General features: G+C 41.9%; 1 protein-coding gene across 1 annotated transcript in view; it reads right to left on the bottom strand.

Annotated features, from left to right (window-relative positions):
• Window positions 1-210: 210 nt before the first annotated feature.
• Window positions 211-14,288, bottom strand: part of LOC103093520 (uncharacterized) — a 49,363-nt gene continuing 35,285 nt past the window's right edge. Inside the window, exons 2-4 of the mRNA XM_007495767.2 lie at window positions 3,991-4,199; window positions 3,328-3,905; window positions 211-521 (exon numbers count right to left, since the gene is read on the bottom strand). Of these exons, the coding sequence (XP_007495829.2) occupies window positions 419-521; window positions 3,328-3,905; window positions 3,991-4,199 (890 nt within the window). The 3' untranslated portion in view covers window positions 211-418. The remainder of the gene's footprint in view (window positions 522-3,327; window positions 3,906-3,990; window positions 4,200-14,288) is intronic.

Here is a 14,288-nt window from a genome sequence, read left to right on the forward strand (position 1 = left end):
GGGAGGCAGCCCATTTTCTCCTGGAATAGATACCATCATAGCCCACCCATAGGACACCACAGCTCAGAGCTGAGTGGGAGAAGTTTCCAATCATCCTTCTTTATCAGTCAAGCCAATCCATCCCATCTATTTATACTAGAAGCTGAGAAAATGTCAGCTGCTCACTGAGCGAGTTTCCAAAGACTCTATGGTAAGAACACTATACCCGAGTTCAAGAAGGTCAATAAATATTTAATAATACCAATTGCAAAGTGAAGCAAACCTTGTTAGAAAAGGCTTCTGCAGGTGCACACCCTGATTTGCTGAGAAAGCCATGGCTAGTAGGTTGGTTGGCCAGTTCTTCCTTCTTTATGAGTCACATTAAAACATTTAACGACTTCCGATGAGCTTTGTCTCCCCAGGTGAATGCCAGAGCTCATCATTTTCTGGATGGGAACTGGCTTGGGATTAGGTAACCAGATTTATGGCTGTCAAAATCAGCAGATTCTCCTTCACTGTCAGGAAGTACTGTGTGAGAACATCTTCAAAAAGATGACAAGATATATATGTGTATTTTGTGATGTTATTAAGAATTTATTAAGCACGTCCTGTGTGCTGGGCACCAGGGACACCAGGGCCAAATAATAGTTATTGACTTAGAGCTGGAAGGGACCTTGTCTAATCTCCTCATTTTACAGAGGAGGAAACTGAGGCACAGACTTACCCAAGGTTTCCCAAATAGTTAAGTAGGAAAGGTAGGATTCAAACCCAGGTTCTTTTTTCACCCTTTACCATCTAGTTTCTCTGTCTCTGCCCTCAAGGAACTCATATTTTCCTGGGGAGGGGGGGAGAGAAAATCCTAAGATAAGAATACGATGACAATTTAAGTGATTAGACATCATGATAGGAGGGAAGAGTCAGTGAAACAAGAGAATGATGATGATGATCACTGGTAGTTGCTTAATAAAATGCTTGTTGCCTTACAGAAGTAGCTTGCTTTCACCAAATGACTTTAAATGATTACTTGGTTGATATTAGCACATGTTCCACATTTTGCATTAGATACCCAAATATGTTTTTTGTGGATCTGGGAAACTTCCAGGGTGGAGATTCCCTCCACCAATCCTGGCCCATTTCTGACTTCTTAGATCAGAGATTTAGAGCTGAAGGGGAGCCTCTCAGCTATCTACTCTAACGTCTTCATTTGACTAACAAAGAAATAGAAACTTGTAGGTTTACTGACTTTACTAGAGTCCCATAAAAAGCAAGGCTTAGAGGAAGGATTTGAACCCAGGTCTTCTTGGCTCTAAGTCGTATATGATAGCCACCAGCCCACAGTATCAGGGAGTTGATTGATTCAAGCATCTCTAGGACAACTGACTTGTCTGCAGTTGCTCAGTGTCAGAAGCTCCATCTGAATGCATGGTTTCTTGATGCTATGGGATGCCCTCTATCCACTGAGCCAAACTGCCTCCACTCTCTCCTTGAATAAAAATGATAAATATTATCATACTAGAATATTTCCATCTGCATTTTTTAAGCTAAATTTGATGCTTTCTTAAGACTTTAGGTACCCCAGCTACTTTGGCATTCGTCCTTTTTGTATGACAGTTCTTTGAGTGCTTTTGGATGAGCCCCAACCTTGTGGTCTTCGGTATCACCTCTGGATGAGCACATATGGGGAAATCCAGGTATCTGAGCATTTTATTTATAGTAACCCCTACATGAAAGCCTCACCTACACCAATGATCTTCTAAATGAAATAGGAAGATGGAAAAGAACAAAGATGGCTCCTGTTATAAGTAAGAGAGGGTACAGCATGAGAGGAAGGTCTGCAGGGGACAGATGCAGAGGACAGAAGCAGGGAAAGGAATCTTGAATGTTGAAAAGAGGGTTGAACTGAAAACCTGAGAAGCAGTCAGTCTCTCTGGGGGTTTGCTGACTGTAAGCATCTGGGAGGCTTTGCTGCCAAGCTACCTGGTGGATTACCTTTACCTGTCCATTGCTGTTAAGACCTTCCATTCTTGAGAAGATGCTTGAACTACAGCTAGCCTGACTCAATGCCTTGTCAAGTGCAGCGGTTGTGAATGAGATCTGAGCCCCTCGGGACTTGGGATCTTTCCCTGGGCCCTGCCAAGCTCACTACAGATCATTACCCTTCAATACTTACTAAGAGGGGTGGGGTTAGAGCAGGATTAGCTAGAGCAGGGCCTGGGAATTTTAGATAATTGAAGTGAGGAGTAGTGTAGACCAACTCTGGGAAGACTCACCTTGAGGAGACATTTAGATCCTGGGGACTTTAGTTAGAGAAAATTAGGATCAGGGTTACCCTATCTCCAGTTCAACCTGTCCCTATTTAATTAAAATGCTTTCCCAGTTACTAAGTGATCTGTGTGTTGATCTCAGACCAGCCTCTGCCCTGGTTTGAGTTTCTGTTGGCCTTTCCACCCACAGTTAACAGTTTGATACTGGCCCAATACAATTCATTCTATCACACCCCCCCAAACCCACCTTCCATTCATTAATACTTCACACTACTCTTTTCCCTAACAATGTCACTTTCAAGCTCCCAAAATGCCACTTCAAAATTAAATAAAAAAAAAGGCAGCCACTCCATTCAACAGCCTGGGAAAAGGGAGGTGGTTTGTCCCTAAGAGTGTCTATGGCAGTGACCCTTAGGACTACTCGGGGTTTCCTGGTTTTATCCTCACCTAGGTACACAAAGCCACAGAGGTGCACACATGTGTCCATACCTCCACATCTCATGCACCAGCCCTGGTGGGCATGTGGAGTACAAGGAGTACAGTGAGGTTTAGACACCATACACGTGTGTCCTTTGGATGCACACAGGGGGCCAAGCATACACCCAGTTACCCATATACAGACAGAATGGCCCCAAAGTCTCCCACTGCCCCGCTGTGTGCTCTTCGTTCTCTGCCTCTCCCAACTGCACTCTAGAATTTCCTTCATTTGTGACCCCAAGCACTGCATTTTACAGACAGCACTTCACCAAGCATCCAAAGGCTTCAGCAGACGGCCCAAGGGGGCCAGGACCCAGAAGGGGTTCAGGCTCATTGTTGCAGGGCCCTGACGGCAGAGAAGGTGCTGACCTGGTCAAGCAGAAAGGGTGGAGGAGGCTGGATCGGCCTTCTGGGCTCCAACACAGCACCCTGCCCGAGGGATGCTGAGGCAGAGTCTAAGCGGCTTGTGGGGACCCTGCCCCCCACCCCCACCCCGCGGGGCATTCCCGGTGCCTGGGAAAGCTGCCCTTCCTTTGCATAGAGGGCGGCCCCCCACATGGCCCCTGGAAGGGGCTGGAGACCCGGCCAGCTGGTTCCCGTCTGCTACCTTTCTTCAATGAGCCGCCTCCTCCCCCGGCCCGCCCCTTGGGGCCCGCCCCTGGAAGTGAGCTTTTCTGGCCCAGTTGTTCGGAAGTGACCTCTTGCCCTTGGCTCGCTCGGCCCGGCCGCCCGGCGCTCCTTTGTGTCGCTTGATCCCGAGTCATCGCGGAACAATGCGGGCGGCCCCGGGCAGGCCTCCGGGGGGAGGGGGCGGCGAGGATGGGGGCACGACCCCCAGCGCGCGCCCGTCAGCTTTCGAGGCCTGGCCGGAGGGCACAGTCCCGTCTGGCTCCCGGCACTCACCTGGCCTCCCTCAGCACTGGGCCAAAGGACAGGGCTAGGCAGCGAGCCGACGGCCAGGCGGGCGGGGCAGCCACATTCCCGCGGCACGCTTCTCTGTAGAGGCTCCCGGCGGTAGGTTAAGGCACCGAATGGATTTCTTTTCCTACGCGTCAGCCTAGTAAGAACGCTTTTCTCGGCTCTTTCTCCTCTTCTCCTGAAAAGCGGGAAAGCAAAAGCCCCTAGGAGAGACCGACAGTCCCCAAACGCACACCGCCTCCCGTTAGCCCTCTGGCATTTAAGTGCCTACTACGTGCCAGGCACTCCTTTCGACTTTGGGGCTACACAGAAAAACAAAGCCAAAAAAGCCTCGAGAAGCTCCTCGAGGGGCGGGATTGAGCTTGAGGCTAGCCCCTGGGTCAGGGAGCGGGGAACAGGATTTCCAGCTGGTCCTTCGGTTACCAAACCGTTCACTTGGTCGTGACGGTATCAAACGGCGGCGTCCGGCTTTTGCTCGCTCTCCAGCACCCCAGACGAGTTTTCCTTCCCAGCAATTGAGTTCCATAACAAGAACCACAATCTGTTCAGCGACTCTGCAAGCTTTCCAGTTTGGCGTTATGGCAGAAAGAGAGGAACTGAGTTTAAATCCAGTTCCGGACAGTTACCCTCTGGACCTCAGGCTTCTCATCTGGAAAGTGGGGATCCTGACAACTCCTACGTCAGGGGGCTGAGTGGATTAAAGAATGTCTTTGTAAAACTCTTGTAAACCTCAAAGTTGTATGTAAATCTCAGCTTACTAGTTGGAGGAAGAGGCATCCACAACGATCTTCTCCCTCTAGTTTAGACCTCTTGGGTGGACACAGTAGTATCACTAGGTCAAAGGCTAGGCACAGTTTAGTAACTTTGTGGGCACAGTTCCTCCCACCTTTCACGTTTCAACATTAGGAGATGACTTCTCGGCTTTGTGTACTCCCCGAATTAAAAATGAAGAAATTCCACGCTTGGGATCCTTCCTACTTGTCCTCAGGGCTTCCTTTGAACTCGAGTTCCCAGACACATCCTCTGCTCCCCATACCAAATAGAAATTTACCAGGGGACCTCACCAGGACTCTGGGTAAAGGCTGAGGCTAAATTTAGTTCAGATCATGATTCTGTTTCAAATGTGCAAGAAAACCCCAGCATTTTAGCCAAAATCTGTCCGAGACCGCCATATCTGCTCCAGAATGGGCCAGACCCACACTAGAGTGTATCTCATAATAAGGACGAAACAAAAGACAAATATTAGAGCAAACAAAAAGGAAGCACTGTAATGGCATTGTCACTTAACCCTATTTGCCTAGCCCTTGTTCTTCTGTCTTAGAGTTGTTTAAAATTAGGACGTTAGAAATGGTTTAAATGGATATGTATAGGTCACTAGAGCCCTGATTTCACTGATATGGGGAACCAATTTCCAGGAGAAGAAACTCTACAAGGGAAGGTCATCTATCATCCTCTGACCACATATTGGACTTTTTTTAACCCTTACTTTGTATCTTAGAATCAATACTATTCCTTCCTTCCTTCCTTCCTTCCTTCCTTCCTTCCTTCCTTCCTTCCTTCCTTCCTTCCTTCCTTCCTTCCTTCCTTCCTTCCCTTCTTCCCTCCTTCCCTCCCTCCTTTCCTTTCTCATTTTCTCTTTCCCTCCCTCCCTTTCTCTCATTCTTTCTTTTCCTTTTTGTTTCTGGTTAGCTTTAATGACTGAGGACTTTTTGTTCTTATTGCAAGTATCAAGTGGGATGACCTATGTAAAGTGATCTATAAATGCAGGCCATTATAAGGTTATTGTTATTATTTGAAGATAGCCCTCCTGTCCCTCCAAATCTTTTCTCCTTCCTCTTTTTTTCTTAGACCCTTACCTTTTGTCTTAGTATCAGTTGTGAGATAGAAGAGTGTAGAGGACTAGGTAGTCTGGGCTAAGTATCTTATCCAAGGTCCTACAGCTAGGATGTGTCCGAAACCAAATTTTCACCCAGGTCCGGCTGACTCCAGACCTGGCACTTTATCCACTGTGCTACCTAGCTGCCCCCCCCCCCCAAGTGCTTTCTTCTTTAGGCTAAGCATTCCTAGTTTTCTTTCTCCAGTAAGAATAATTTCCAGGCTGTTATCATTTTGCCCAGCATCCCATGGATGATCTCTATCCTTCCTAAAATGTGGCTTCTAGGAATCAACCCATTACTCCAGTCAGTCAGTCAATGAGTCCATAAGGATTTATTAAGAGATTACTATGTGCCAGGTACTGTTCTAAGTGCTGAGGATACAAATACAAACAAAAGCAAAGTTAGGCTTTGCTCGGAAGGGACATGAAGGGAAGCTAAAAAGGGCAGGGTGGAAGAACATACTTGACTGGGATAAAGGTGGAGAAATCTGGAACAGGGAAGATAGGTGAGAAAAGGAGAGACCTGCCTTGGGTACCATTAAAGATGAAGGTTCTGGAAGGAGCCAGCCAATGTGAAAGAAGAGCCAGAGGGCCTGAAGGTCCTTCTGGGAGGAGATTCAAGACTAAAGTGATCTTCCAGGATGAACAGGGTTACTGGTGGTGAGAAGTCCAGTTGAGTTCTGAGGAGGACAGAATACAGCAGGACTTCGATCTTCTGTCTGAGTCATTGATTAAGCAATTATTCTGATGGATTAACTTGATTAAGTGTTAAAGAGAGCAGAGCCAAGCACAGCCCTAGTGTATTCCACCACAGATCACTACACAATGATGTCAGTGGCAACCAGTGTTGATTAAATACCTGCCATGTAGATGGCACTATGCAGCATATGGAGATACAAGGATTGGGGAAGGCTTTTAAAACCCTTCACAATCTGGTTCCTATTTACTTTTCCACTCTTATTTCCTCCCCTTTTCTTTTCCATAGTCTCCAGTCTAGTCAAACAGGCTAGCTAGCCTTCCTCCATATTTTGTCCTTGCTGTTATTTAGTCATTTTCCCCCAAACATTTCAGGCTCTTCTTGACTTGGCAAACAACAACAAAAGGCTAGCTAGTCTTTCTTCATATAAAATGTTTCATCTCTTGCTCCCTTCCATTGCAAAGGCTGAGTCCCTCGTCTCCTCTGAACATTCTTTCCCTCTGGAGACTACATTGTATTATTCGGTGTAGTCTTTGAAATTAATTATCTGTATACTTATGATGTACCCTTTCATTTGCTAGGAAGTTAGCTTCTTGAACGTGGGGTCTGCATTTTTGGCTTTGTGCCCTAGTGCCAGGTTTGGAGCCTTGCATAAAGTTTTGTTCAGTCATTTTCAGGTGTGTCTGACCCTTTGTGACCCCATTTGGGATTTTCTTGGCAAAGATACTGAAGTGGTTTTGGCATTTCCTTCTCTAGTTTGTTTGATAGATGAGGAACCTGAGATCAACAGAGTTAAGTGACTTTCCCAAGTCACCCAGCTAGTAAATGTGTGAGGCCAGATTTGAACTCAGGATGATGAGTCCTCCTGACACCAGGTCTGACACTCTATCAACTTCACCACCTAGCTGCTTTGCAAATAGTAAAATTTAATAATTTTAAAATTATTTTTGAAAGTTGAAAAGCCAAGCTCAAAACTTAGTTAGGCCAAGGTAGAAACGAGCCACAAGTGAGTAAGTATAATTCCCACATTTTTCCAGATGAAGCATCCTAGCTAGAGACTGAAAATCCAACAATCTATCATACAAGGAAAATTTCTATCTCAATGGTGTAAAGGATAATTTTGGCGTTGTGACCTAAACTATATTAATTATTGGTCATCAAAGATATCCCAAATAATAAAAAAAAATTTACCCAAGTCAGTCTGGAAATTGATGGTGATTTAATTAACATAGTGGAAAGAAATTTAAGAAGAAGGGAGAAGGAAAGGGTGTAGGATTTCTGCCTGGCTTGTGCCGGGCAGGAAGATTAGAGGCTCTAGAAGGTAAGGTTTTGGAGAGTAAAAGAGGAAGGAACCAGCCTGAACTCCAAGAGGGCTCAGTCAAGATGCCTGAACCTGAATTAGCTCAAGGGAAAATTCACTGCCAAAACCCAGACAAATAACTGTCACCACGCCAAGATGTCAGAACGCTTAGCATGCTGCCAGCCTGAGACGCCTCTCTGGGAAAAGGGGCTGAAGAGAGGAAGTGACGTGTCCTATATAGATGGTTTTACATCACTTTCATGCGTCTCATCTGTACCAATGCAAGCTTAGCTTGACTTAGGACAGCCCAGGGGTCTGTCTGCTGTTTCTGCACATGTCTGTTGAAGACCATCTTCTCAGATACTTAATCCTTGAGTATGGTGCAGACATTCTTTGATAGTGTGTTCAATTTCTTTTTCTGATATGGGTGTGTTTAGGTAGTCTTTTTCTTCCTCTGTTCATCTAGGCAATTTATATTTTTGTAAATATTCATCCATATCACTTAGATTGCCACATTTGTTGCCATATAATTGGGCATAATAGTTTTTAATGATTGCCTTAATTTCCTCTTCATTAGAGGTGAGATCTCTCTTTTCATCTTGGATACTATCAATTTGTTTTTCTTCTTTCATTTTTTAAATTAGACTGACCAGTACTTTGTCTATTTTATTTGTTTTTTTCAAAGTACCAACTTCTAGTCTTATTTATTAAATCAATAGTTCTTTGACTTTCAATTTTATTAATTTCTCCTTTGATTTTTAGGATCTCTAATTTAGTCTTTATCTGAGGATTTTTAATTTGTTCGCTTTCTAGTTTTTTAATTTGCATGCCCAATTCCTTGACCTCTGCTCTCTCTAATTTGTTAATATATGATCTCAAGGATATGAATTTCCTCCTGAGTACTGCTTTGGCTAAATCCCATAGATTTTTAAAGGATGTCACATTATTTTCATTTACTTCAATGAAGTTATTAAGTATTTCTATAATTTTTTCTTTAACTGATTTTGGAGAATCATATTGTTTAATTTCTAAATAATTTTTGTTTTGCCACTCCATGTACCTTTACTAATTATTATTTTCATTGCATTGTGATTGAGAAGGTTGCCTTTATTATTTCTGCTCTTTTGCACTTGTTTGCAGTGTTTTTATGCCCTAATACATGATCATTCTTTGTGAATGTACCAGGTGCTGCTGAAAAGAAGGTGTATTCCTTTTTGTCCCTATTTATTTTTCTCCACATATTTACTAACTCTAATTTTCCTAAGATTTCATTCACTTCTCTTACCTCTTTCTTATTTATTTTTTGGTTTGATTTATCTAGTTCTGATAGAGAAAGGTTCAGGTCTCCCACTGTATAGTTTTTCTATCTATTTCATCCTGGAGCTCCACTAGTTTCTTTTTTAGAAATTTGGATCTTATACCATTTGGTTGAGTACTGATATTTCCTCACTGTCTATACTGTCTTTTATCAGGATGTAATTACCTTCCCTATATCTTTTAACTAGATTTATTTTTACTTTGGCTTTGTCAGATATCATGATTGTGACTCCTGCCTTCTTTTTATCAGTTGATGCTCAATAGATTTGGCTCCATCCTCTCACTTTTACCCTATGTGTGTCTACCTTTCTCATGTGTGTTTCTTGTAGACAGCATATGGTAGGGTTTTGGATTCTAATTCACTCTGGTATTCATTTGCATTTTATGGGTGAGTTTATTCCATTCACTTTCAGAGTTATGATTATCTGCTGTGTATTTTTCAGCATTTTGATTTCTACTCCTAGTCCTGTCTTTTCTTCTTTCACTATTTCCTTCTACACCAATGTTTTGTTTTTAACCAGTTCCCCTAATTCCCACCCTTATTTTACTTCCCTTTATACCCCTCCCTTCTTATTCCCCCCTTATTTTCTTTAAAGTCATTTTAAACTACCCCACCCTCTCCCTTCCTTGTACTGCTTCTCTCTGCACCAGTCCATTTGTTACCCTTCTACTTCCCTATAGGGCACAAATCAATTCTCTGCCCCAATGGATTGGATTGCTCTTCCCTCTTTGAGTCAATTTCAATGCATGTAAGAGTTGAGTATTTCCTATCTCCAAACTCTTTACCCTTCCAGTGTATTGATGTTCTCCCCCCTCCCACCTTGAGCTTCTTTGTTACATATAAATTCACCCCCTTTTGTTTCTTTTCCCATGTATTTTAGTATTAACCTCTTTTTTAGCTCTCTTTGTATATGTATAATATATATATACACATATACACACACATATATGCATTTATGCATACATATATCTACATACACATTTATGTCTTGGCATTTCATCCTATACAGTTTATCATTGTTACCTCTAATTGTAATTCTTGTAGCTTCCCAGGTTATAATAACAATTTTGACCTGCTTTCTTATAGGGATACATATCATTTTAACTTATTGGGACTCTTAATAAAAGGATTTTTTGGTTGTTTTTTTCTTTTTTCTCCTCTTTTTAAATTATGATTGATGATTCTCTTGAGTTCTGTGCTCGGGCATCATATTTTCTGTCCAGGTCTGGTGTTTTCTTTACAAATGCTTGGAATTCTTCTATTTTGTTAAATGACCATACTTTCCCCTGTAAGAATATAGTCAGTTTTGCTGGGTACTTGATTCTTGGTTGTAGACCTAGTTCCCTTGCTTTCCAGAATATCATATTCCATGCATTTTGGTCCTTCACTGTTGATGCAGCCAGATCCTGTTTTATCCTCACTGTGGTTCCATGGTATCTGAATGACTTCTTCTTAGCAGCTTGTAATATTTTTTCCTTGGTCTGGTAGTTCTTGAATTTGTCTATAACATTCCTGGGTATTGTCAATTGGGGATTAAGTACAGGAGGTGATTTGTGGATTCTTTCAATCTCCACTTTTCCCTCTTGTTCTAGAATATCGGGGCAGTTTTCTTGGATAATTTCCTATAGTATGATGTCCGGCATTTTTCTTTTGTCATGGTCTTCTGGTAGACCAATGATTCTTAAGTTGTCTCTCCTGGACCTGTTTTCTAAATCTTCTGTTTTGTGAATGAGGTGCTTCATATTTTCCTCAATTTTTTCATTCTTTTGTTTTGTTTTATAGTGTCCTGCTGCCTTCTGAAGCCACTTGATTGTAGTTGTATTCTGGCTCTTAAAGATTGGATTTCATCCCTGATTTTTTGGTCATCCTTCTCCTTCTGGTCTGATTTTCTTTGTTGGTCATCTTTTGTCTTCTTTGCCTCATCTTTCATCTCCTTTGCCTCAGCTTTCATCTTCTTTGCCTTGTCTTTCATCTCCTTTGCCTCATTTTCAAGCTGGTTGATTTTGGCTTTCATGACACTATTTTCTTGTTTTAGTTCAAGTGCTTCAGTTTCCAGATGACTTATCTTAGTTTTTAAGTTCTTTTTGGAGTTGTCTTCAGCCTCTCTCAATTGTGTTTTGAGTTCTGTATCACATACAGTATCACGTACAGGATGCAGAGCTTGTATCCAATTTGCTGGGTTTCCTGTTTTTTTTTTTTGTTTGTTTGTTTGGTGTTCCCTCTTCCTTCTCTGTTCTGTTTTCTCTTTGTTTATTGCCTGTATAGAAGCTGTCGATTGAAATTTCTTGTTTCTTTTTCTGTTGTTTGCTCATGTTTACCCCTTCTCTTCTCCCTGCAGTTGCCTGAGCTCTTGCTTCTCTCATTTTTTTGTGGTTTTGGGCTTTTCTTTCCTCCTTCACCCTTGGAGTTTTGTCAGTAAATCTCTCAGTGCAGTCTGTGGAGGAGGGGTTTTGGTGCTTGAGTTTCCCTTCCCTCTGAAGTCTTTGATGGGATTAAGTCTGGCTGGGTTGCTGGATGAGCCTTGAGACCAAAACCTCAGGAAGGGGGGGGCAACATGGAGTGTCTCAGCTGCCGCAACTGATGCCCACTCTGGACTGTGCATTTCTTCTCTAACTGCTTCCCAACTGCCTGTGTTGGACTCTCTGAGCCTGGCACAGTTTTGCCTGCAAGGTACTCCCTCCAGACCAGCACCTTTGCCCACCCAGAAGTTCCAGCTGCTGCTGGAGGCTTAGAACTCTAGGTGGGGGAGTGGTCCCAGGACATTCTTCTTCTTTCCCCTTAAACCGGAGTGTTCTTGAATTCTGGCTTTGGGGGGTGTACCTTTTAAGTTGAGTCCAGCAGGAGGGTTCCTTGGCTCTGTCTTGTTGCTAGGTTTGATTTTCAGTCCCCTAGGAGCATTTATTTTGTAATTGGTAAGGAAGGGTTTTCAGAGGTCTGAACTTTTGCTGCCTCTATGGTGCCATCTTGACTCCACCTCCTCTGACCTCTCCATTTTAACTGATGCTATACCTGTCATCAGAATTGTTACTCTTGATTTTTTATTTCATCTGCTCTTCTTTTCTTCAGCAAACTCAAAGTCTGGAAAATATACTGCCAAGGAAAGTGAACTTAGTACCAGTATTCCAAATTTCCCCATTTTTTTTTTTTGTAACCAATCATTCCATATATAAATAGTGTGGTGGTGACTGGTGAAGAACCTGTCAAGGAAAGTGAACTTAGTACCAGTATTCCAAATTTCCCCATTTTTTTTTGTAACCAATGATTCCATATATAAATAGTGTGGTGGTGACTGGTGAAGAACCCGTTTCCTTGGTATTAGTTATCAAGCCAAAATTAGCTTAAGTAACAGAGAATTGATTTTTCCTCTGTTGCAGCTCAGTCTCAGAATTGTACCAATTGAAAATGGTCAAATGTTTGAATGGACAGTTTTGGTATGAAGAAATCAAAGTTATATATAACCATAGGAAAATGCTCTAAATCATTATTGATTAGAGAAATGAAACTCAAAACGACTCTGAGATATCATCTCATACCTATCAGCTGCTTAGTTAAGGGAAGGGGGAATTAGATCATGGATCTCTATGCAAAAGGCCTGGACAGCTAAAATGATGAAAGGGCTAAATGAAAAATTTTTGAGGAGGTGTGGAAAAATGAGGGCACGTATCCAAGCATTTTGGAGAGCAATCTGGAATTATGACCAAAGAGTTATAAAACGAAGTATATCTTTTGACTCAGCAATACCACTATCAGGTTTGTTTCCTATGGTGATCAAGGGAATAAAGGAAAGAACCTATTTGTCCTAAAATATTGATAGCAGTTCTCTTTTGGTGGCAAAGAACTGGAAATTGAGGAGATGTCCATCGATTGAGAAATGGTTAAACAATTTGTGGCATTTGGTTGTGATGAACTACTACTGTAGTATAAGAAATTATGAGCAGGTTAATTAAAAAAAAACCTAAATGAGCAGAACCAAGAGAACATTCTATATAGCAAATGAAATACTATTTGAAGAATGTTTTGTGTATCTCCACCTCCAGAGAAAGAACTGATAAATAGAAATAAACAAGATATAGTTATATATATATTATATGTATAACATATAATATATATATATTTATATACACATTTCTTTTAGTCAAATGATGCCTTCTCTAGTGTGGGGAGGGGAAGGATAGAGGGAGGTATCTGGGAATTTTAATATAACAAAGTAATAAATGAATAAATTTCTTAAAAATTAAGAAAATTGATGTACTAACTATCCCACCATTTTAGTCTTAGCTTGTAGCCTTTTCAAGTTCAATAACTTATTACCAGAGATGGTAGCTGACCTTTATGTTATTTTTGTCCTTATTGAAGGCATATGACAACATCATTAAAAACATCATGCTAAAAAGCATGGACGTGAGCACACAGACTTGCTTCACTCTCCTGGTGACTGGGAAAGCATGATTGCATCATTGTCCATTATCTAGAACCCATATGAGAATGTCATTGTGGAGTTTTTGTATAACACCAGTTAATATTTCTGGGCAAACAAATTTTGCAATGATCTTATATAATCCCTCATGACTGTATCAAAGTATCAAAGGTGTTGGAGAGATTGAGAAATGATGTGTACAGCCTTCTGTTCCGTTCCTGGCATTTCTCCTAGAGTTGTTGGGTAGCAAAGACCATTTCAACTGTCCTTTGGCCCTGTTAGAAGCCACATTGGCTCTTGGGTAGATGACCATTTTCCAAATGAAGGATCAGTATTTTAAGGAGAACTCTGGTAAGAATCTTGCCAGCAATGACTAAGAGAGAAAGAACATCACAGGATAGAACCAAATCCCACTTAGGATTTGCAAAGAGAAAAAAAAGATAGGAAACATCCAAATTAGTACCTGCAGGATACTCCCAGGAGACTGAGGCAGATGCCAAGTATTGAGTTCATGGCAATGTCTCATTTCAGTGAGCCCCAGCTGCTGGCTTTGCATCCCTTGATTCTGCGATGACTGGCCAGATCCTGAAGGTCTTCAAGTCTCTTGTTATTGCAGCCTTTGCTGGCTTGGGGCCTCCATTTTCTCTATTTAGCTTTAAGTTCATTGATGAGAACTTGTGTGATTTCCTTGGGGTGGCTCCTCTCCTTGTCTCCACAAACTTTTTTTTTTTTGGTGTAGTTCTATCTTGGATGAAAGAGTTTACTTCTATTAATTTTAATTTATCTTTCTCATTATTCTTTATGGAGACCTTTTTAGATGTTCTCTGAGGTTCATGTGGGAGACCTGGACTTTTCCATAACCTTTCACACTGCCAACCTAACTTTAAGTATGGGTACCACTTTTTAGGGAAAACACCCAAAAGCTGGTAACAGTCAAAGAAGGGCAACTGAGGGCTTGAATCATTCCATGGGCATATGGGTTAAAAAACAAACAAACTAGGGATGTTTCATTCTGGAGGGGAAAAGAAGATCGTAACAGACT

This window comes from Monodelphis domestica, chromosome 6, assembly GCF_027887165.1.
Source record: "Monodelphis domestica isolate mMonDom1 chromosome 6, mMonDom1.pri, whole genome shotgun sequence".
Classification (NCBI taxonomy): domain Eukaryota; kingdom Metazoa; phylum Chordata; class Mammalia; order Didelphimorphia; family Didelphidae; genus Monodelphis; species Monodelphis domestica.